This window comes from Carcharhinus amblyrhynchos, chromosome 14 (genome assembly GCF_965287045.1).
Source record: "Carcharhinus amblyrhynchos chromosome 14, sCarAmb.v2.hapA, whole genome shotgun sequence".
Classification (NCBI taxonomy): Eukaryota; Metazoa; Chordata; class Chondrichthyes; order Carcharhiniformes; family Carcharhinidae; genus Carcharhinus; species Carcharhinus amblyrhynchos.
The window spans coordinates 7,045,924-7,068,818 of NC_137337.1; the positions used below are offsets into that span (position 1 = coordinate 7,045,924).

Below are 22,895 nucleotides of genomic sequence, written 5' to 3' on the forward strand. Positions count from 1 at the left end.
AACCAGCAAATGGCTGTCTTTTTTTGTGTAGCTGAAACGGACACAATGCAAACATGCTGTTTCTGTTTGCACAGGGTCCTGTGCATTAATATATGTAGCTTCCAGTACATGCAAACATGCCACACCGTGAACCTGATGTCTCATTTGGTCTGTGTGAATATATTTTCAGCGGTATTATCTTTCCATTTGAAACATCTAATATGTGAAAGTAGATTTGCATTAGGGTTATGCTTCTGAGAAAATCTGATAGTAAAAGCTTTAATTCCTGTTCATTTTTTTGCTGAAGGTAGTTATAAAATGGCATTTTTGTCTGTAGAATAAGCAATGCAATTTGCAATCTGCTGTGCCTTAATTTCTTAATTTAGTTGCATAATGATTGAAATTGTTGCTTGTTTGAAGGAATCTGATCAGTAAATGCAAACTGGTGTTAAAATTGCCCACATATTCCAGAAATACTATTTGTATTTCTAAAGTTGATGTAAAATTTTGGGAATACAGCATACGCAAGCTGTTAGTCATTCTGTAATGAGGAATTTTGGCAAGTTGTCAAATGGCTGACAAGACTGGGGAGTTTTACTAGAGTATCCATTTCCTCATTGTACCTTGCTACAAATAAGGGTGTCCTCCACTTAAATTTTCATTTTGCGTGAAAGGTTTTGGTGGTGAAAAGAGAGGGTGATGAGCAAGTGGAGGCAGGGGAGGGTAAAGCATGATGGAGGACAGGAGGGAAATGAGCAGGGAAATGAAATGGGGATGGGAAGAGGAATGGGGAAGCAAACAGCTTATCTACTAGGGATGCTCTCTTTCATCATAGACATAGGCTTTTACTTCAGCCTGGGAGAGGGATGTAAGTGACTTATCCTTCACCGTTGGGCAGGGGAAATCTTTTTTGGTCCAGCTCAGATTTCCTTCACTATTGGAATAAGTAATAAGTTGCCCTTTGACATTTTCTTCAGAATGGTGGTGATTTATGGCAGAATAGTGATTTCACTATGGCTTTGTTGAATTTTACTTTGTGCGGGGAGATATGCTATGGGCACCAGAGTGGGGTTTTCCTTTTGGTGGAATGTAAGGGGCTACCAAGGCTTTTGATATGGCAAAGCAGGATTTTGCTTGAAGTTGGGAGTAGTCAATTGGGCAGTGCTGCTGTTCAAATGCTTCATCACAGGGCGGTAATAAGTGAAAAGGAAATCAGGGCTGCATTTCAGGTGGGAGAAGACATTAGGGTCTCTGGGAGGAGGGATGATTGCCATGGGGCATCATATTTGGAGGGGAAGGGGTGGAATGCCCAGAGCCCCTCTTCCTGTGTTGGTGGGAGAGGGGGAAATGGCAGTGTGATTGGCTTGGCTGGTCCATCATGCAAACTAACCTCCCATCCATTGACTCAGTCTACACTTCCCACTGCTTCTGGAAAGCAGCCAGCATAATTGAGAATCCCACACGCCCTATATCTTCCTTTGGGGAAGAAGATGCAAAAATCTGAAGTCACGTACCAACTGACTTGAACAGCTTCTTCCCTGCTGGCATCAGACTTTTGGTCCTATCATATATGAAGCTGATCTTTCACTTCACCCGAGTTATGACTAACACTACATTCTGCACCCTCTGCTTTCCTTCTCCCCTATGGTACTCTAGTATGTTTTGTCTGTGTAGCACACAAGTAACATTATTTTTCACTATCCCATTTCATGTGATAATAAATCAAATCAGAATTTTGCATCGCCTATTTGTGGAGGAGGGAATGCAATGTCTGGTGCTGTACTGTTTGAACCCATCAAAAACAAAACACCAACACCCCAGCAGCTGCAAAAACTTCTCTTCCCCTGGAAAGAGGGGCCATTGCCACAGGATACAGATGATGCAAAGATTGTTACCTTGTACAAGAATGTGGCAGTGATTGCAACAGCTGTCAAAGCATCTTTCCACTGAGTGTTATTGGAAATGTAGTTGTCCTTGTCAGATTGAGATCCTGACTGAACGCATCTACCCCGAATCCTAGTGCGGTTTCAGGAACGGAAAATCCACAATCAACATGATCCTCAGTCCGGTACCTGCAAGAAGGACTGCTGTAAGCTAAGGGAATCATTAACCTCATCGAGGCCCCTGATCAAGTGAGCAGAATTGCTTTATTTGAGCTGCTGAAGAAATCTGGCTGCCCACCAAAGCTACTCAGTGCGATCACCACCTGTAATGTGTGACCACATAATTTAAGTAGCTTTAGTACTTTATCTATGATATGTAATCAAGAATTTAGGGAAATAAGCTTGTAGGTTAGAAATATCTAGGTTAGCTAAAAATCACTAAGAATGTCCACTTCTCGGGAACTGTAAGCAGCATCTTTAAGAATTAGCAGGCTGGTATTGTGATCACCCGACAAAGTTGTTTCTCTTTTCTCTTGGAAAATAAACAGCAGCCGATCGGAGGTAAACAGAGATAATAGCCGAGAGGATGATGCTCATAGGAGTCTTGTGTCAAGGTCTGCTGATATAAGCCTTGCTGTTGACATTCCTGAACTGACATGCTGGAATCATGTACCCTGATACCAAGGCAAGTGTCTGACTGGAGTTAACAAACACCACCAAGCATGATAGGAACTGAAAATAACCTTGAGGCAAAATGATGGGCAGGGGAGGTAACTCCTTGGGTACCTGTCTTCTGGTCATTTGGCCGTATGGGATTGAACAAGTGACTGATGGATAAACTACCAATCTCTGGAAATAAAGTGTACAAATGGGTGTTCTGAAACGAAGACAAAGAAGAGCAAGGAAGACCATAGGGGAGGGAAAATATTCTCAACACTTTGGCTAGATAGTAGAAGGCTGCCACAGCCAGCTACCGAGATCAACACAACTTCTATACCATCCCTTTTGTTGTCCAGGGCTGGCAAACGATTTTTTTCTATGTTTGGTTTATGAACCATTTTTAAACTGTTACTTGATAAACAACTTAAACATTGCTTATGTTCTTGACTCTCCTGTCAATCTGTGACAAGTATGCATTCGTTACTAATCCAACGATGTCCGTGCTGGTTCAGCCACATTGAATGGTCTGGTCTGTCAGTGAGCTGGCCATTGGGTCCTGACCTCCTGGATGTGCTTACCTCTGCTACCAGGACCCCTACAAGCAATAATGAAGATGTTGAAGATTGACACAGACAACTGAGAGCCACTGATGGCTAGTACATCTAGAAGCTGTCTGGCGAAGCATTGAGAAGAGGGCTGAGACAAAACAGAGGCCAGTGAATTCTAAACCTTCTCCGCCCACTGTGAATCTTTGGAATTCTCGACTGCAGAGTGTTGTGGGATGCTCTATTGTTGACCTATGTTTAGGATAGACGCTCGGGGAAATCAGGGATTGGCAGGGCATGTACTAGATCAGCTGTGATCATCTTGAATGGCAGAGTAGGCTTGATGGGACGTAGGATCTACTCCTGTTTCTTATGTCCTAAGGTATCCACAGCAAGTGCGCCAAAGACTGCCATGTCTCTGAGAATCCCAAAACAATGACAGCCGTGCTTCAGAAGTTAACCACCAAGACCTGATCTATTGCCTCGTGAGCTGGAATGCAGAAGGAAATAACTGGCTGACTATTAGCAAGCTTGGAAAGTTGTAAGAGTCATTTGCTGAAATTTGATTATCTTGTCGCTGAGTTAAATGGGTGAGATGGATCTCATTCTATGCAGAAGCATCCCCTTCTGTGGCTATTATGGAGGGGGTTTAAGCTGGGCATACACATGGCTTTGGCAGTGGGAAAACAGATTCACTGACTTAAACTGAGCTTGAATAGAACCAAATGTCTAATTATTGTGTCCCTGTCTACCCAAAAAAGTGTATTCTTGTGTTTTAGATAAGGCAGAGCCAGCGGTAAACTGGTTTAAAAGATTTCTCGGTGTCACCCACTTAAAACCTGTCATATCATTAGGAGTTCTACTGTACCATATTGCAATACCATGCTCAGAATGCCAACTACCAATGAATTGCTATTGGATTGTTGAGTCTATTCACTGTTACCACATCTTCATTTAGTGAACAATACTGCATATTTAGAAAACAAATTAAAATTCCATTTCAATTTGTGCCGTTGCTTCATTTTGGTAAATCACATGGTTCCCTCTGCACTAAAAAACCTGAAACAAATCCTAATTGATTTCCAGCTGAATGCTATTGGTATTAAATTTTCAAAATTGTCTTTAATGAATTATTTTCCATATGCCATTTTCAATTCCGTGTGGGTGGTCTTCATCGCCACCATCTTTCACCTTGTCAAGAACAAGCTTCTCATTCGAATGGATGCTGTCTACAGGATAGATAGAAAACATCAGCTAGTTGAAATCCAAGAAGGAAATGACACATAGCTTGTCAAACTTCAGCATGAGGATAACAATGCCATCTCCATTCTGTGAGGAGAATCTCCAGGTTGTACTTGATACCTTCATGAAAGCATCTCTGCCTGAACCTCCAGAAGACTCAAGTCCTTTATTAATCCATCCAAGGGCAAGAACTGATCTCACCCTCCATCAAAATGAATGGAGCACTCCTTCCAAAAGTGGAACATTTCCCCTACCTGGGCGCCCACCTAACCTCAAAGGCTGACATTGATGTAGCAATTGAACATTTGTATCCAACCTGAGTGTTGCCTTTGAATGCCTAAGAACAAGAGCCATGACTGTGATGTTCGTGCTGACACCAAGATCCTCCATGTACAAGGCAATCGTCCTCGCAACTCTTCTATATGATCAGAAACTTGAACTATGTACAGATGCCACCTCAAGGCCCTGAAAATGTACCATCAGCACTTTGACATTCTCTGTAGCATCTGGGAGGACAGACATACTAACGTCAATGTACTTGAAGGAGCCAAGAACACCAGTATCAAGGGCACATTCATCCAAGACTTTTGCTGGGATGGTCATGTGCTTAGGATGTCAGAGTCCCAAAGCAAATCATCCTTGCTTAAAGGAGCCTCCTGAACAGAGGACAAAGGAAGCACTTAAAAGACCCCCTGAAGACTTGCTTCAAGAAATGCAACATAGACATCAAAACCTGGGAGATCCTTGCTCAGAGGAGACCTACTTGGAGGCACCTCCTGTTTGAAAGGACACAACTCTTCGAAGACACCCGATGGCAAGCAGAGGCCCGGAAAAGGAGCATCAGAAAGGAATAGCTGTGATCTGGAATCCAAGGACCACACCCATCTTTGGGAAACATCTGCCAAGTGTGTGGTCAAAGATGCAGATCTGGGATTGAACTTGGCAGCCGTGCAAAGACCCACAGAACACAAGACAAGGAACACAGGGTTTCACTTGCTAGAGAATGAAGAAGATGATCTCATAGTTCCCTCCACAAAAAAAACTGAAACAAATCCTAATTAATTCCCAGTTGAATCATTCTTAAAAATTTATTTCCAGCAGTTAGTCTTTAATCTTTTACGTCGGTCATTTTCAACTCGGGTGTAAGTTTTGTCAGTGCAGAGAAAGATTTGTGCATTCTCCAGGTGCACTGTGTTAGCATTATATCATTCAACTAGGGAAAGAATAAAGAATGCAATTGTTGGAAATCTTAGATTAAAATGGAAAATGCTGGCAAGAGGCTTTTTCAAAACACAATGTCTGAAAAGATTGATTACTGTTTTGGCTTGTGAACTTTATCAGACAAGGACTGTTGTGCATTTCCAGCAATTTCTGTTTATATTTTATAATGTTCAGTCCTGCTGTGGAAGGAGAAGTAGTAATTTGATGTTTTATCTATGCTAACATCAGTTACAAACTTGCAGCAGACTGGTGCACAGAGAAATGGATTTTCTTTTCACATTTTCTCTATGCACGTATAATAATTTCACTTGAAAAAAAATTGTTTGAATGAAATCACAGATTTAAGCTTTTGTTATATGCATTTAATGGCAAAATTTGCATGGCTATCACGTGTGTAGATGTGGGAGGACTTTAGCTTGTTAAATTATGCTTTCTTTAAACATGCGGCCATTACAGTATCAAAATATTTCCTTTGTAACTTAATTCCAGAGTTCCACCTGTAAGATTATTTTGGGTATCAATTCCAGTCCTATCTTGAGCTGATGGAATTGACCATACTTTGCCTGATTTTAGTGTTTCCATTGCTGTCTTGTGTCTGTACCTTTTCACTTTTTCAGTTTACTCATGTCTTCTATTCCCTCATTATCACTTCTAACCGTGATCTATCTTTCACTTGAGCATTTTACAGGTAATTCTGTTTTTTTTCCAATGTCTTGTTATATTCACCCATCTGATTTTTAAAAAAGGGAAATTTAGCTGTATCTTCTACCAGTTTTGACTATTCATCTATTGACTATCATAGTTACATCTTAGAACCAGAACAGAGCTTATCATTCGTTTCACTTGTGCACGTATTGGCAAACTGGAGGATGAGTGTTCAAATCCTGACTGATGTTCTCATGTCATTCAGTAAGTTATGTGCCAGTATCTGTTTCCAGTCCCACACTGAGTGACTTTAAGGTAATTGGCAATGGGTAAATAATACCCCTCATGCAGTGTCACCCACAATTCAGAAACAAAGGACGTTGTTTCTATCAGATCGAGCTGTATGTAGAAAAATGGTTCATATTTTTCTTTGCAGTGAGAAGTCTACGCTGAATGATTGTGGCAAAATGCATCTTTTGTAGCACTGCATCAGTATGCCAGTGCTGCCGTGGTTCCACTCCTATATTCTGTATCACTCGTATAATATCCTGTCCAACAGTCTTACAAGGATCTTCTTAGCATATGCCACAGCCCCATCCTTGCTTCACAGCTCTTAATTATATGCTATTTGCTAACATCATCTGGAGGCATAGCACAGTCTTCTAAATATGATGGCAGCCCCAGTTGTACCTGTTCCTCTTCATCAGCCTCAAGGTTATAAGTTCAACGTTTCATGATCAAGTTGCAATTGCAGCTAAACGTGGGCAAAACTCAAGCCATCCTCTCATTCTTGAAAATTTCTTCATACCACTGAACTTAATGCCACTAATTTTTGCAAGTGAACATGGCTATACCCAGAAGACAATATTGATTTCTTGGAACTAGGGGATTATCCCAAGAGGAGGGTATTGCGTAGACTAGGCCCATATTCCATAAGATTTAGAAAGTTGAGAGGTGAAATATTTGAAACGTAAGGAGAATTGGTAGGGTCTATGCTGAGAGGATGTTTCTTTGGAATTTAGATGTAGGGTCACAGTCTCAAAATAAGAGGTCAGGGTTGCAGGACTGAGATGAGACATCTCTTCACTCAAGGGATTGTGAATCCTTGGCATTCTGTATTGCGGAGGTTTGTGGTTGCTCAATTCTATATGCTCAAGTCAGATTGGCAGATTTTCGGATACATGGGTAATTCAGGGATGTGAAGGATAGTGTGCGAAGGTGTAGATGAGATCGAAGAAGGGCCTTAATCTTACTAAATGGTGGAGCAGGCTTTATGAACTGAATGACTCTCCTGCTCCTAGTTATGCTCTTCGGTACTACTTGAACCCAAATAAAAAACTGTCATTTACATAATAGTTGTTGTAACCTCAGCATATTCCAAAACACTACATATTATGCAGGCACAGTAAGAACTTAGATTTGTATAAAACTCAAGTTAGACAATGTATTCAGATGGGAAACTGCCCTTGGAGGACAGGTTGCATCGACAAGGCAAAAAAGAACAGTACAAAGAACGAAGAACAGTACAGCACAGGAAACAGGCCCTTCGGCCCTCCAAGCCTGTGGCGCTCATTGGTCCAACTAGACTGTTTGTTTGTATTCCTCCATTCCCAGGCTGCTCATGTGACTATCCAGGTAATTCTTAAACAATGCCAGCGTGTCTGCCTCCACCACCCTACTTGGCATGTAACCCTTTAAACATAGAAGATCAAGGGATGATTTAATTGAGGCATTTGTAATCTGTTGAATGGAGTAGATGGAAACACTTTCCTCTGGTAAAAGGAATTCAGAGTCAGAAAACAACCTTTTAAGATTTGAGCTAGGCTGTTTGGGTGATGTCAGGAAACACTTCTTCACACAGGGTAGTAGAAATCAGTGGGGGATTGGGGGAAAATGTCAAAACTCATTGGCAGTTTTTTTAAGGCATTAGGACATGTGGACTCTGGAGTTAAAGTTAAGTACAAATTGGGTATTATCTGAATGGTGAAACAGATGTCGGGACTATGCCTAGGTTATTCAAACTTGCAAACAATCTGATCAATAACCAGTTAATGTGCTTTGGAACCAGCATTTTGGAGAATTAAATGCTGGTCAGGATACTGAAGTGTTTGCCTAGATTATATGATCAAGTCCCTTATGGGATTTAAACTCAAGAATGCAATCAGAGTTAAGCTGTCCCCAGACTCACTTCTCCCACACCCCCATTTCTGATCACCTACAACACTTCTAATTACATAGAAGAACATAGAACACTACAGCACAAACAGGCCCTTCGGCCCACGAGTTGTGCCGATCACATCAACACCTATCTATAACCCCCAATCCCATAAAACCCCATATCCTCATCCAGAAGTCTTTTAAAAGACCCCAGCGAGTTCGCCTCCACCACCACTGACAGCAGCCGATTCCATTCACTCACCACCCTCTGAGTGAAAAACTTACCCCTAACATCACTTCTGTACTTTCCTCCCCGCACCTTAAATCTGTGTCCTCTCGTAGCGACCATTTCAACCCGGGGAAATAGCCTCTGAGAATCCACCTTATCTATCCCTCTCAACATTTTATAAACTTCTATCAGGTCGCCTCTCAACCTACATCTCTCCAGGGAAAAGAGACCCAGTTCCCTCAACCTAACTTCATAAGGCATGCCTCCCAGTCCAGGCAACATCCTTGTAAATCTCCTCTGTACCCTTTCAATAGCTTCTACGTCTTTCCTATAGTGAGGCGACCAGAACTGCGCACAGTACTCCAAATGAGGCCTGACAAGAGTCTTATAAAGTTGCAGCATTACCTCCCAACTCCTAAACTCAATCCCTCGATTTATGAAGGCCAGTACACCATACGCCTTCTTGACCACCTCTTCCACCTGCGAGGCCGATTTAAGAGTCCTGTGGACCCGGACCCCAAGATCCTTCTGCTCCTCAACACTACCAAGACTCCTGCCCTTGATAGTGTACTCGTTCATCCCGTTGGTTCTGCCAAAAATTACATCCACCTTTATTGCCAAGAGTGCCTTTTTAAGACTAAGTTTAATTCCCACTTCCTTTGTTGGGCTGTCTTCTGAAACTATAACTTGTGCATAAGGGACACTGGTTTCACATCATATTTTAACCAGACCAGTACTGCATTAATTTTAAAAAGCATTTTTTATTCATTCCTGGGACATGGGTGTCGCTGGCTGACCAGCATTTATTGTCATGATGTGAATGTGCCGGCGTTGGACTGGGGTAAACACAGTAAAAAGTCTGACAACGCCAGGTTTTAGTCCAACCGATTTATTTGATAGTAAACTCACAAGCTTTCGAGGGGACTCCCTCTTCGTCAGGTGAATGGAGAGTTCTGGCCTCAGACAGAGCATATAAAGCACAGACAGTTTAGAGATTACGGATTAGAATGCGAATCTTTACACCTAATCTGCTGTTCAAGTCCTAAAGTGGCAGACAGTGTGTGGAAGGAGCACCGATCACAGGTTAAAGAGATGTGTATTGTCTCCAGACAGCACAGTGAGTGAGGTTTTGCAAACCCAGGCAAATCACGGGGGTTACAGATAGTGCCACATGAACCCAAGATCCCTGTTGACACCGTCCTCGTGCGTGGAACTTGGCTATCAGTCTCTGCTCAGCGACTTTGCGCTGTCGTGTGTCGTGAAGGCCGCCTTGGAGAACGCTTACCCGAAGGTCAGAGGCTGAATGCCTGTGACCTTCAGCCTCTGACCTTCGGGTAAGCGTTCTCCAAGGTGGCTTTCACGACACACGACAGCGCAGAGTCGCTGAGCAGAGACTGATAGCCAAGTTCCATGCACATGAGGACGGTCTCAACAGGGAACTTGGGTTCATGTGGCACTATCTGTAACCCCCGTGACTTGCCTGGGTTTGCAAAACCTCACTCACTGTGCTGTCGGGAGACAATACACATCTCTTTAACCTGTGATCGGTGCTCCTTCCACACACATTGTCAGCCACTTTAGGACTTGAACAGCAGGTTAGGTGTAAAGATTCGCATTCTAATCAGTAATCTCTGAACTGTCTGTGCTTTATATGCTCTGTCCGAGGCCAGAACTCTCCATTCACCTGACGAAGAGGGAGTCCCCTCGAAAGCTTGTGAGTTTACTATCAAATCGGTTGGACTAAAACCTGGTGTTGTCAGACTTTTTGCAGCATTTATTGCCCATTCCTAGTTGCCCGAGGGCCATTTGGAGTCAACCATATTGATGTGGCTGCAGGCCAGATCAGGTAAGGACAGCAGATTTCCTTCCCTAAAGGACATTAGTGAACCAGATGAGTTTTTCCTGACAATTGACAATGGTTTCACGGTCATCAGTAGACTCTTAATTCCAGACGTTTTTATCGAATTCATTTTGAACCCAGGTCCCCAGAACATTAGCTGAATTTCTGGATTAACAGTCTAGCGATAATACCATGAGGCCATCACCTCGTTATTACTGTCTGAAATGGAGACAATGCTTGCGTTTGTAAAACAAAAATCATGTTTGAACTTGACTCCAACAACCTTTGTCATATCGATATTAAAGTTGTCATGTTTGGGGATTTCCACCCTCGCAAGTTAGTCAGGAAATGCATTTGACTTTGAACTGACTGACTGGAGCTTTCAGATGTTGTCTTTACTAAGCCTGTAACTTCTGCCTCCCGTTTAAAATGAGTGGGTGAAATAATTGGATGGCAAGTGCATAAGCAGAAATAGTATTTAAGTTTTTTTTTCCCCTTGTCTACAGCATGATTTGTTTAATATGTTAGTGAGCAAACTCTAGGCTGATGTTTGTGCCTTGCCACTGCATTAATTTGGAAAATGGCACCTGGGTATTGTGTAGAGTGGTACTCAGTTCAGATATTGCCATGTTGTAGGTGTTTTTATTGCTAACTTTGGTTGACCGTTCTGTAGCCAGAAGCTTTTTGAAACTGAGGATAAATAATTGTTGTTATGCAAGTCAGAGGCAAATGAGAAGAATTGATGGGACACAAGATATTATTGTTTTACAACATACACTTAGATTACAACACTTCACTTAATTTTATTTTTCTTTGTTCTGTATTTACAATAATTAGTTTTGAAGCCCTTGACAATCTGTCAGTTATATATTTCATTAGGATTTGCATAATCTACAATTAGAAGGCTTATTTACCTGGATCACACTATCCTACTAATTTTTCTACCAGTCAAAGTTTCGGTTCATAGGAAACTGATTTCTTCATCAAGCAGAAATGATGTACTGTATTGTAGTTGAGCTGTATTGACTGTGGAACCTTCATCCTTATCACCCTGCCTGGTATTTAATTATTTCTATTGTTCTCCTTGTCATAGAATCCTAGAATTCCTACAGTGCAGAAGGAGGCCATTCGATCCATTGAGTCTGCACCAACCACAATCCCACCCAGGCTCTATTCCTGTATCTCCTTCGACACTAGGGTCAATTTTGCATGGCCAATCAACCTAACCCGCATATCTTTGGACTGTGGGAGGAAACTGGAGCGCCCGGAGGAAACCCACGCAGATGTAGGGAGAACGTACAGACTCTGCACAGACAGTGACCAAGGCAGAATTGAACCTAGGTCCTTGGAGTTGTGAGGCAATAGTGTTAACACTGACACCATGCTGCCCTACTGTCCTAGTGAATTGAAAGAAGTTAAAGAACTTGCACTCAATGGCATCTTGTACAATCTCAGGAAACCAAGAACGTTCAAATTCTAGTCTTGGTTGTGATGTTGGGAAACAGGATAGCCACTTTGCATGTAGCAAGATTCCTCAAACAGCAATTATGGAAAAGATCATCTGATCTTAGTAACATTTGTTGATTGAGAAATGTTAGCAAGCAAGCTGGGAGAACTCACCTACTCACACTCTTAAATAACGTGTCTCAAAATACAATTGCATTTGAAATCCTCCCAAGAGATTTTGGACATACTTTGGTAGCTGGCAACCTAAAAAAGCAGAAAGTGCTGGAAAAATCTGGCAGCATCGGTGGGGAAAATAAGCAGAGTTTAGAACTGGAGAAAGGTCCTTTGAAATGATAACGCTGTGTGTCTCCCCATAGTTGCTGCCAGAGCTGCTGAGTATTTCAGTCATTTTCTGTTTTTCTTCCTCTACAACATTAGGTTCCTATGTCCTCATTCTCTGGAGCACTATCTGTCAGTACCTCAACTTGTACATCCCTTAGTGCTTTCAAAACATCCTCAAGGCACCATCAATAATGCACCTGTTTTCCCCTCTTTTTGTGTTTTATCTTTGGCTATCACTCTGTAAACTGCTTTGAGTCATATTTGTGCATATTAGGAAATATGTTCCCAATAAGTGGCAGTGAGGTTGATTGGCAGCCTGGATTAAACTCAATGGCGATGTGTGTTTGACAGGCCAAAAGACCTACTCCTGTTCCTATCGTTTGTAGATATCATAAAAATACCTATGAAGTCCACTGTGTTCTCCTTTCTTTTCTGGCAGCTGCTGTGGTGACTAAGGGTCTTCAGTGTCCTAAGCCCAACCACCTTCATCTGCTTCATCAGTTACCTTCCTTTCATCATAAGGCCAGAACTGGGGATCTTGTTGATGATCACACAATGTTCAGTACCATTTGTGACGACTCAGATCCTGACTAGGAAATTTATTCCTGTTCCTTCACTGTCGCTGTGTCTGTATCCTGGAACTCCCTCCATAATAGCACTGTGGGTGTACCAGCGTCGCAAGGAATGCGGCAGTTTAAGAAGGCAGCTCGCCACCACCTCTAGGGTGATCAGGGAGGGGTGATAAATGCTGACCTAGCTGGTGATGCCCACTTTTTGGAAATGAATAAAAATGTAAAAAACTATAGCTACAAGAACAGGTCAGAGGCTACGTATCCTAGGGCAAGTAACTCACCTCCTGACTCCCTAAAATCTGTCCAACACCTGTAGGAATCTAACTCAATACTCTCCACGTGCCTGGATGTGTGCAGAACTAACAGCACTCAAGAAACTTGACACCGTCCTGGGCAAAGCAATCTACTCGATTTGTGGAAGCGATGCCAACATTCATCCCCCCACCATTGACACATTGGCAGCTGTGCATACCATCTACTAGATTCACTGCAGGAACTCACCAAGTCTTCTTAGGCAGCACCTTCCAAATCATTAAAATGATAAGACCAGCACCACACGAAGTTCCCTACCAACCCACTCACCATCCTCACGTGGAAATTTATCACCATTCCTTCACTTCCACTGGGGAAAAATCCTGAATCTCCACCCACCCATAACAGCACAGTGTTGTGCCTACATCACGTGGACTGCAGCAGTTCAAGCAAATAGCTCATCACCACCACCACCTGATGGGCAATAAATGCTGGCCTAGCCAGTGAAACCCACATTCCATGAATGAATAAAAGAAAAGTAAAGCTCATTACCAATTTGAAACTATTCCTAGTGGGTTTAATAGCAATGGTCACTGTTGATCAGATAGATCTCAGGATACTTTTTATAAGATCAAGGAAAGTCTACTATACAGTTGGAAAATACTCAACTGGTCTGACAGCATTTGTGGAGAGAGGAACAGAGTTAGCCCTGGTGGTCGATTACCTTTCATCAATAACTGAAAAGGTTAGTTTTATAGCTTGGGAAGAGGAGAAAAAGAATAAATAGAAAAATCTTACTGCATGGAAGACATGAGATTAAAGACAAGGGATGATGGTGCAAGGGGAAGGAGGATGTTGATGGGACAGGAAAGACAATAGATGTGTCGACCAGAGGAAGTGTTAATGGGGAAAATTCTGAATGATTACCAACAGCTGCCAGTAAGCCAACATAAGGAACAAATTGGAACTGTTCCAGTGAAACTCTGTAAGCTCAAGGAACAGTTATTTGCTATTCACCTTCTGGTTCTAAATCCTTTGGTTAATGGAATCAGTACCTCCTCATCCACTGATTTTGAACACCTGTGTCAAATCTGCAGCCACGCTTCTCCAATCCAATCTGAAGTTCTTCATTCCTGGAACCAACCTCATGAATATTTACTACTCTAAAGCCTTGACACCTTTGCCGAAATGCAGTTCGTGAAACTGGACACTCCAGTATGGATCACTAGAGACTGAACGAGCATTTCATAAAGGTTCATTATAACTTCCTTGCTTTTGTAGCCCAGAAGCCATGTATATCTTTTTAACCACTTACTCAACTTTCCCTGTCACCTTCCAATGATTTGTGTATACACACCCCAGATCCCTCTGCGGCATCTCCTTTAGAATTGTATCCTTTATATTGCCTCTCCTCATTGACCTGCCAAATCTCAATACTTTACGCTCCTCTGCATTAAATTTCATCTGCCATGTGCGCCCATTCCAACAGATTGATTACGCCCTCTTGAAATCTATCACTATCTTTCTCACGGTTCACAAGTTTTGTATCGTCTGTAAATTTTGAAATTATGGCCTGCACACAAAGTCAATGTCATTAATATATATCAAGAAAAGTAGCGAGTCCAAGTTCTAATTCCTGTGGAGACCCCACTCTGTCTTCCCCAGTCCAAATAGCAACCGTTAACCAGTATTGCTTACAAAAGCAAAATAATATGGGTACAAGAATAAAAACAGAAAATGCTCATCAGGCCCACAACCACTCATCGAAACTGAGAAATGTAATAGGTTTTGGACGAGTGAGAGAGGGAAGGATTATGATGGAGTGGAGGGTAGAAGCAATTAAATGGTGAATGGTTTGTGGTGCAAGGCTAAATAGAGATAATAGGACAAGTATAGAAACAAAAAATGTGCCTCAAGAGAGTGTGAATGGCAGGATCATAAATGTCTGCTGCCTGAAAGAGATGAGAGAAATGTAAAAACTTTCCAGCAAAGAAAAGAAACAAAATGACAGAGGTTACAACCTAAAATTGCTAATTTCTTTATGGAGTCAGGAAGGCTGTAAACTAATGGGTCCATTTGAATAATCATATTGAACTTTATTGTATCACTGCAGCAAGCCTAGGACAGAGGCCAGAATGGAAACAGGTTAGCACCTATCTGCCCTCCCTAACTATATACTACCAAATGACTTGCTTTCCCAGCCTTCCTGTAGAGCAACCTATGGTGCCATTGACTTGGCTATGCCTGTACATCCCAGAGTAACCTCCACCCTCGCCAGTAGATGCAACAATAATGATCTCTCCCTCAATGTCATCAAAACAAAGGAGATAATTAGTGATTTCAGAAGCGTAGTGGAGAACACACCCCTATATACGTCAAGTAGAAATTATTGAGAGGTTCAAGTGTTTAGGTGTCCAACAGCCTGTCCTGGTCCCCCCATGATAACACCACAGTTAAGAAAGCTCAACAATGCCTCTATTTTCTCAGAAGCCCAAGGAAATTTGGCATGTCAGCTATGACTCTCACCAACTTTTACAAATGCACCATAGAAAGTATTCTTTCTGGTTGTATCACAGCTTGGTATGGCTCCTGCTCTGCCCAAGACCACAAGAAACTACAAAGGGTCGTGAACATGGCCTAAACCATCATGCAAACCAGCTTCCCGTCCATTGACTTTGTTTACGTTTCCCGCTGCCCAGAAAAGCAGCCAGCATAATCAAGGATCCCATACACCCTGGATATACTCTCTTCAACCTTTTTCCATCAGGACATGTACCAACCGACTCAAGAACAGCTTCTTGCTTGCTGCCACTTGAGATTTGAATGGGCCTACCTCGCACTAAGTTGATCTTTCTTCACACTTTAGCTATAACTGTAACACTACATTCTGCACTCTGTTCTTTCCTTCTCTATGAACAGTATGCTTTGTATAGTGCAAGAAACAATACTTCTAATTATACTAACACGTGACAATAAATCAAACCAAATATTCAGATCTGAATATTGGTTAATGAGTTAGATGTACCGAAGGGATTCCTGCACTACCTGCCTGGACCTATTTGATAATCACTCATTCCCAGATCGCTCTCGATCTTTCGAATGCAGTGACACCAGCTGTTGCTCAAATTCCAGTGCTCCTAGTTCATGACAGTTCCTGCACGTGTGGTTGTCCAGGATTTGAGTGTTCTGGAATTTCCACATGGAATATAAGATGGAACAGAATATGCATCACCTAGTTGTAAGTATTTTTGTGTTGGGGCGGAATACGGCGACCATCCTGATATGTGCTGGCTGAAATGTAAAGTATTTCATTTCCCAGCAGTAATGTTTTACACCTTGATTAGTATAAGTTAAATATATGTTATTGCAGGTGTTACCATGATGAGACATAGTTCCAGTCTGTTTGGTAGTACAGTTATCTTGCAGCCAATATAGTCTATGTGAAAGAAGAAAAAATCTAGAGTGTTGTAAAATGGAGAGAACATCACATTTTATAAAAACTAAGCATTTTAGGGGTGTAAAAACAGACTACTGCAGATGTTGGAACTCTGAAATAAAAGAGAAAATGCTGGAAATACTCTTTCTTATGGTCAGAGGAACAGAACTAATAATGGGCCATAGCTTTTTGGCTCCCATTTGCATTTGGGAGGGTACCCTATGGATACGCTAGGGGATCCCTCTTGTTGGTTTCAATGTAAGGGTTTACATGGCAATTGTCCAGAAGCACTAACTTCCCTTGGATAATTGTACTGTGCTGGGAACCATCTGACAAAGCAATTTAAATAGCTAACTTCGGATGTTTCTGCTAGTTTTATCTTGATAGTAATTACATTGAAAGAAGTAGATGGTTTAGAACCTTAGTTAGGCTGCACTCGGAGTATAGTATTCAATTTTGGTCGCCACACTGCCAGAAGGATGAGGAGGCTTTAGAAAGGGTACAGAAAAAATTTACAGAATGTTGCCTGGTATGGAGGGCATTAGAGGTTGGAAAAACTTGGTTTGTTCTCACTGGAATGACAGAGCTTGAGGTGCAACCTGATAGAAGTTTACAAGATTACGCGAGGCATGGGCAGAGTGAATAGTCAGAAACTTTTTCCCAGGGTGGAAAAGTTAATTACTAGGGGGCAAAGGTTTAAGATGCGAAGGGTAAGGTTTAAATGAGATGTATGAAGCAAGTTTTTTACACAGAGGGTGGTGGGTGTCTGGAACTTGTTGCCAGGGAGGTAGTGAAAGCATACGATAAGGAACGTCTTGACAAATACATGAATAGGATGGGAATAGAGGGATTATGATTCCTGGAAGGGTGGTTTTTGTAGTTCGGTCGGGCAGCATGGTCGGTGCAGGTTTGGAGGGCCGAAGGCCCTGTTCCTATGCTATAATTTTCTTTGTTCTTGAAAGAAAAGATACAAATTTCAGAGTAACCATTTTAAAGACCCAGATTGAACCCCACATGGCATCCAGTGCCATTAAAAAGGGGGCATGCCCCTCTTCACTGCACTTCATTTACAACATGTTGCTGCAGCTGGGGGCGGGCTTTGCTGCTCCTGTCTCACTGGCTTGAGTGAGGAAGGTCTGGCGAGATGGGGCTTTGTGATCCCAGCAAAGGTAAGTTCCCCGGAGTGGCAGTCTGCCGGTGATTGCCACTTGGAGGAAGTTATGGGAATGTTTCAGGTCATTGAGATCCATGTCATTGACCTGAAGCATTAACTTTTTTCTTCCTCATAATTGCTGCTAGACCTGCTGAGTATTCCTAGCATTTTCTCTCTTTATTGAAGTATTTCAGGAAATTGAAGGCTATAGTGATCTGGACTAATGTTGATTGCTGGAGAAGCTCCTCCACTCCCCTCAAACTGTTTTGGGTTTTTTGCTTCTCCTAGCAGGTCGCATTGCTTTGGGGTGGGATGGGGAATGTATATATTGTGATCAGGTATCTCAATTGTATGGGACAGGTTGAATAAACCCAGGTCTTTACCTACTTGTCATTCTTCATTGGTTTTCCAAACAGTTCCCATTGGCATGGGTGGCACAGTGGTTAGCACTGCTGCTTCACAGCACCAGGGACCTGGGTTCACTTCCAGCCTCGGGTCACTGTCTGTGCGGAGTCTGCACATTCTCCTTGCGTCTGCGTGGGTTTCCTCCAAGTGCTCTGGTTTCCTCCTACGGTCCGAAAGACGTGCTAGTTAGATGCACTGGCTGTGCTAAATTCTCCCTCAGAACAGGCGCCGAAGTGTGGCGACTAGGAAATTTTCACCGTAACTTCGATGTAGTGTTAATGTAAGCCTACTTGTAACTAATAAATAAACTTTTAGTGTGGTAATTGTTTCAGCCAGTTGCAATACTGACTTTCTGTCACTAGATGGGATCAGCACTTCAGGTTCTGCACCAATTCCCATGCTGAAAATTAGTTAGGAAGCGCTGGTTTGCTATATTTGTCAATATTTCCTGTGGGTGAGTTGGTGCATAGAACAACATGTTACAAGCTAAGGGAATTGCTTCATGCTTGGCAGATAGGACTAAGAGCTGAGCTAGCTGAAATTACGCTGAATGTGACCAAAGCCTTAGTTTCATTCCTAGCTTAGAATGGATAAGAAAAATTCACAGCCTATTCTTTTGGTTTTTTTTTAAATGATTTTATAAATGAGCCACTCACGGTTTTCGGTCTCCTTTCCGGCAGACGTTTGTCCTGGTGGAGTATAATTTCTTGCTCAGACTCCTCAAGCGTCTCTCCTGGTGACCAGTCTCCATACTAAATCTGGGTATCTAGCTGGCTATCTGACTGTGCAAGGCAGTACAGCAAAAAAGGATCCCGTTCACCAATAAGCTCCTTTCAGCAGGACTTACTGGATTTCAAATAGTAGAAATGCTCTCAATCCAGAAATGCTGAGGATAACTGTAACACATTCAACCTTCTTGAAATCTCAAGAATCGCAAAACTTGCTGACCTGTATAACTCGGTTACGCACTGGGCAATGAGCCATTGTATGTGTGAAGGGGATCTGTTTGAATAGGTGTAAGGAAACAGCAGTGAAGGAAGTGAGTCTTAGGGAAGAGAATTCAGGATAATTAAATGAAGCAAGAAGATACTTCTGTACTTTTAAGAAAAAGTTGGACAGGTACATGGATGAGAGGGCTGTGGAGGGATATGATCCAGGTGCAGGTCGGTGGGACTAGGCAGAAAAATGGTTCACGCAGCCAAGAAGACCCAGAAGGCCTGTTTCTGTGCTGTAATGTATGATTTCCATGGATAGGATAAAGGCAGCTTGCAGATAACAGGAAGAAGCTGGAGTGTAAAAAGAGAGTTGATTACAGATGTTAGGTGGTGTTAAATAGATATTGAATGAATTCTTTGTAGATAAAGGCAGTAGATAATAGCCCAGATGCAAGCTGATCCTCTTATGATATGTGAAGGTTAGTACAATCTATCCCAGAGTGTAGTAATTTAAACAGAGCTATATCACAAAAGATGCCCCATAACTATTAAGGAAATGGCAGTGGAGTTATTTAATTCAGGAGTTGTATTTGAGGTCCTAAGGATGGCACACATTCTAACATTTAGCAAAGGAATGACATTGGGTATTTGTTCAGATGTTGGTCTGAACAACTCTGGGGAAAAATAAAATACCTTATGGGAAACATTTGATCATCTAATTGCATGGCAAGTTAAATTTAACATTGATAAATGTTACACTAGATTGTAAAATTGTAGGACAGAGTATAAGATGAATAAAACCCATTTAGCACAGAGACATCTGAGAATAATACTAAAAATGTCACTTTCAGTGACTAGTCAATATATCAAAGCAATTAAAACAGAATTCAGTTACTCAAAACCAGGAAAATAGATTAGAGGTTTTACTAATGCACTTGTCACATTGGGAATACTCGGTTTAAGCATCCTGTTCTCCCTTTTTCTCCTCCAGTCCCACCAAATCCATTATTATTCAAGGACCTCAGGTCCTCATGCTAATCTTAATGTCTTCCTACTCTTGGCTGTTGTACGTTTCCTTCTCAAGTTTATTTTATTTCTTCCTGTCTTCATCAGACACCATCCTCGCCTGATCTGCTTTTCTGCAGGTATAGTAGCACAGTGGTTAGTGCTGCTGCCTCACAGTGCCAGGGACCTGGTTTCGATTCCCTGCTTGGGTCATGTCTGTGTGGAGTCTGCACATTCTCCCTGTGTCTCCGGGTGCTTCGATTTCCTCCCACAGTCTAAAAGACTTGCTGGTTAGGTCATTGGCCATGCTCAATTCTCTTTCAGTGTACCCGAACAGGTGCTGGAGTGTGGCAACTTGGGGGTTTATACAGTAACTTCATTGCAGTATTAATGTAAGCCAACTTGTGACACTTATAAACTTTTAACTTTCTATTTGCTACCCTATGCCTCCTTCGCCTCTCTAAGTGTCTCCAAATGCATTTTTGCCACTCAGCTCTCTGCTCATCTTCATTCAGGTTCCTTGCTCTAATCTCTCCTGTGCACTTGCTGCCCTTTAGGCACCTGGTCAATTGTTCCTCCTGTCCTTCATGACCACTCCTCAATATTAGGCCACAACATCCTGACAAGCTATGGATGTAGCATAGCTTCTTTGAGCTGAACTTTGGGGGGGAATGCTGAAGCCATTGTTATAACTTCTACTGCTTTGCTGCAGTCAATGCGTCCTCTCCTTGGCCAATTGCAAAGGCTCCTGAAAGGGATTGGTTTCTTGTCACTCGAGCAAACAGTGGAAACTATAAATTCAGAGTTGTGGGGCCCTGGTGAAACTGGCTCACTTGTGGATAAAGTGCATTTTCAATCAAAGTTCAGTCTAGGCACAACTGAGCTAGGATGTTGGGGATATAAATTTGGTGTTGGTAACCCTGGGCTAGGGAGAGGCTAAAAAAGTTAGGCTTTCTGCTCCACTTTATTGTGGATGCAGTGAGTCCTGCTGTAAGACCAGAGCATGTGTTGCAACTGGCTGTGAATAAGTCCAATCCCACGTGTTCAAATCAGAACTCTGAACCCAGCTTCTATTAAAACTATGTCTTGAGGGATATAGTGAAGCGCATAGTGCATCAGAAACCATACACCTGCACCCTCTGGAGGGGAGAGAAAGTTCTTCTTGATAGAACCAGTACAGTGAAGAAAACCAACATATATTCCCTGTCCTATTAAAGCACTTGCACAGTGATTAGCACAGTTGTCTCACAGCAGCAGAGATCAGGGTTAAATTCTAGCCTTTGTGTCTTCTGTGTGGAGTTTGTATGTTCTCCCCCTGTCTGCATAAGTTTCCTCTGGGTGCTTCGGTTTTGTCCCACTGTCCAAAGTTGTACAGGTTAGGTAATTGGCCAAGCTAAATTGCCCCCTAGTGCCCCAAAATGTATAGGTTCAGGAGATTAGCGGGCTAACTGTGGGGTTATGGGGATAGGGCCAAGGTAAGATGCTCTGTTGGAGAGTCAGTGTAGACACGATGGACCAAATAGCCTCCTTCTGCACTGTGTAGGTTCTGTAATTTGTGAGTTCTGAATAATAGTACAATTCAGATGTCAACCGCAATAAGAGTATATTTGCAATTAATTTTAAAGCTTGTATTGTAGGGCAGTGAATTTATGTTCTTATGATCTATGATGCTTATCTTGCTCAGTTCCTTTACTCTTCAAGTAGAAAACCTATCCCCTATATTGTAATGTACTCTCGCTGGTCTGTTATTCACACAAGTGTCTTTAAAAATAAGCATTATGTTAAGAAACAGTTTTAAATGGAATTCACTGTCACTGGCAATAGCTAACTGATAATAAATGTAAATGAGGATATAATGTGGGAGCAATTTATCTTATTTCTCACTTTTTAAACTTAAAATTTTCTAATTCTTAAATGTTTCATTGTTTCCCTAGCCTAAACTCTACAGATCAGTGATTGAAGATGTAATCAATGATGTACGAGAACAATTCCTTGACGATGGAGTGGATGAACAAGTTCTTATAGAATTAAAAACGGTATTTTTTTTAAAAAAATCCAAACGTGATTTTCAAGCTCTAAGTAAGCAGAGAAATGAATATGTAATGAAAACTCTACTCTGTTTATATTGAGTCACAGTTTACATTTTAATCTTTTTTCTCAGCTTGGCAGTGCCATGTGTTGACATGTTAGGTGTTGGCTAACAAAACACTCACCACCAGAATCCTAACATCTGAAATTGATTCTCTGTATTTTTGCCTTCTGTTTGGCGGTTATATATTTTATGGTGGCAAATTACTATGGCAGAACAATTTAAATCCTATTTTTGCAATTCAATGCGACTGCTAGAATGCAGCATTTATTCCATCGACAGTACAATTTTCCTGTAATTACCAAATTTATTTCTGTGGCTATTTTAACATTGTAAAGGGCTTCATTAAACATTCCTTTGTGCTAAAATTACTTTAGGTTCACTGTTATTTCCCAGATTTAAAGCACTAAAGATGTCAACAGTCACTTTTGATGTGTTGTAATCACATGCTTGCATAATGACCCTGATATGTTTAGTGGTACCATTGTAGTTCCAGTGAGGATTGTAAATACACCCACTGATGTAATCAAATCTGAGCTGCAATCTGTTCTTCTCAACTTTACAAACATCCATGTGAAATATTGGATCCACCAAAATGACTATAAATAATGCATCATATTTTTAAAAAACTTTTGCAGTTCGGGAAGATCTAAAATTAAATTTCTCTATCCCCTGGTATGCGCTGGCTTGCTGCCATTATTTAATGTTTTGCAGTGTTTTTCTTCCAAGCTGAGCTGTAACTTTATAAAGCATTAAAAAAGTAAAATTTATTTATTAGTCACAAGTAAGGCTTACATTAACACTGCAATGAAGTTACTGTGAAATTCCCCTAGTCGCCACACTCCAGTGCCTGTTCGGG

The 22,895-nt window shown here is 41.8% G+C and overlaps 1 protein-coding gene across 2 annotated transcripts in view; it reads left to right on the plus strand.

Moving 5' to 3' along the window:
• The window catches only part of gtf2a1 (general transcription factor IIA, 1), a 48,587-nt gene that overhangs the window by 5,432 nt on the left and 20,260 nt on the right, over positions 1-22,895 (plus strand). For both annotated transcript variants that reach the window (XM_080202220.1, XM_080202219.1), the window contains exon 2: positions 21,882-21,983. In XM_080202220.1, coding sequence (XP_080058346.1) covers positions 21,882-21,983 — 102 coding nt within the window. The remainder of the gene's footprint in view (positions 1-21,881; positions 21,984-22,895) is intronic.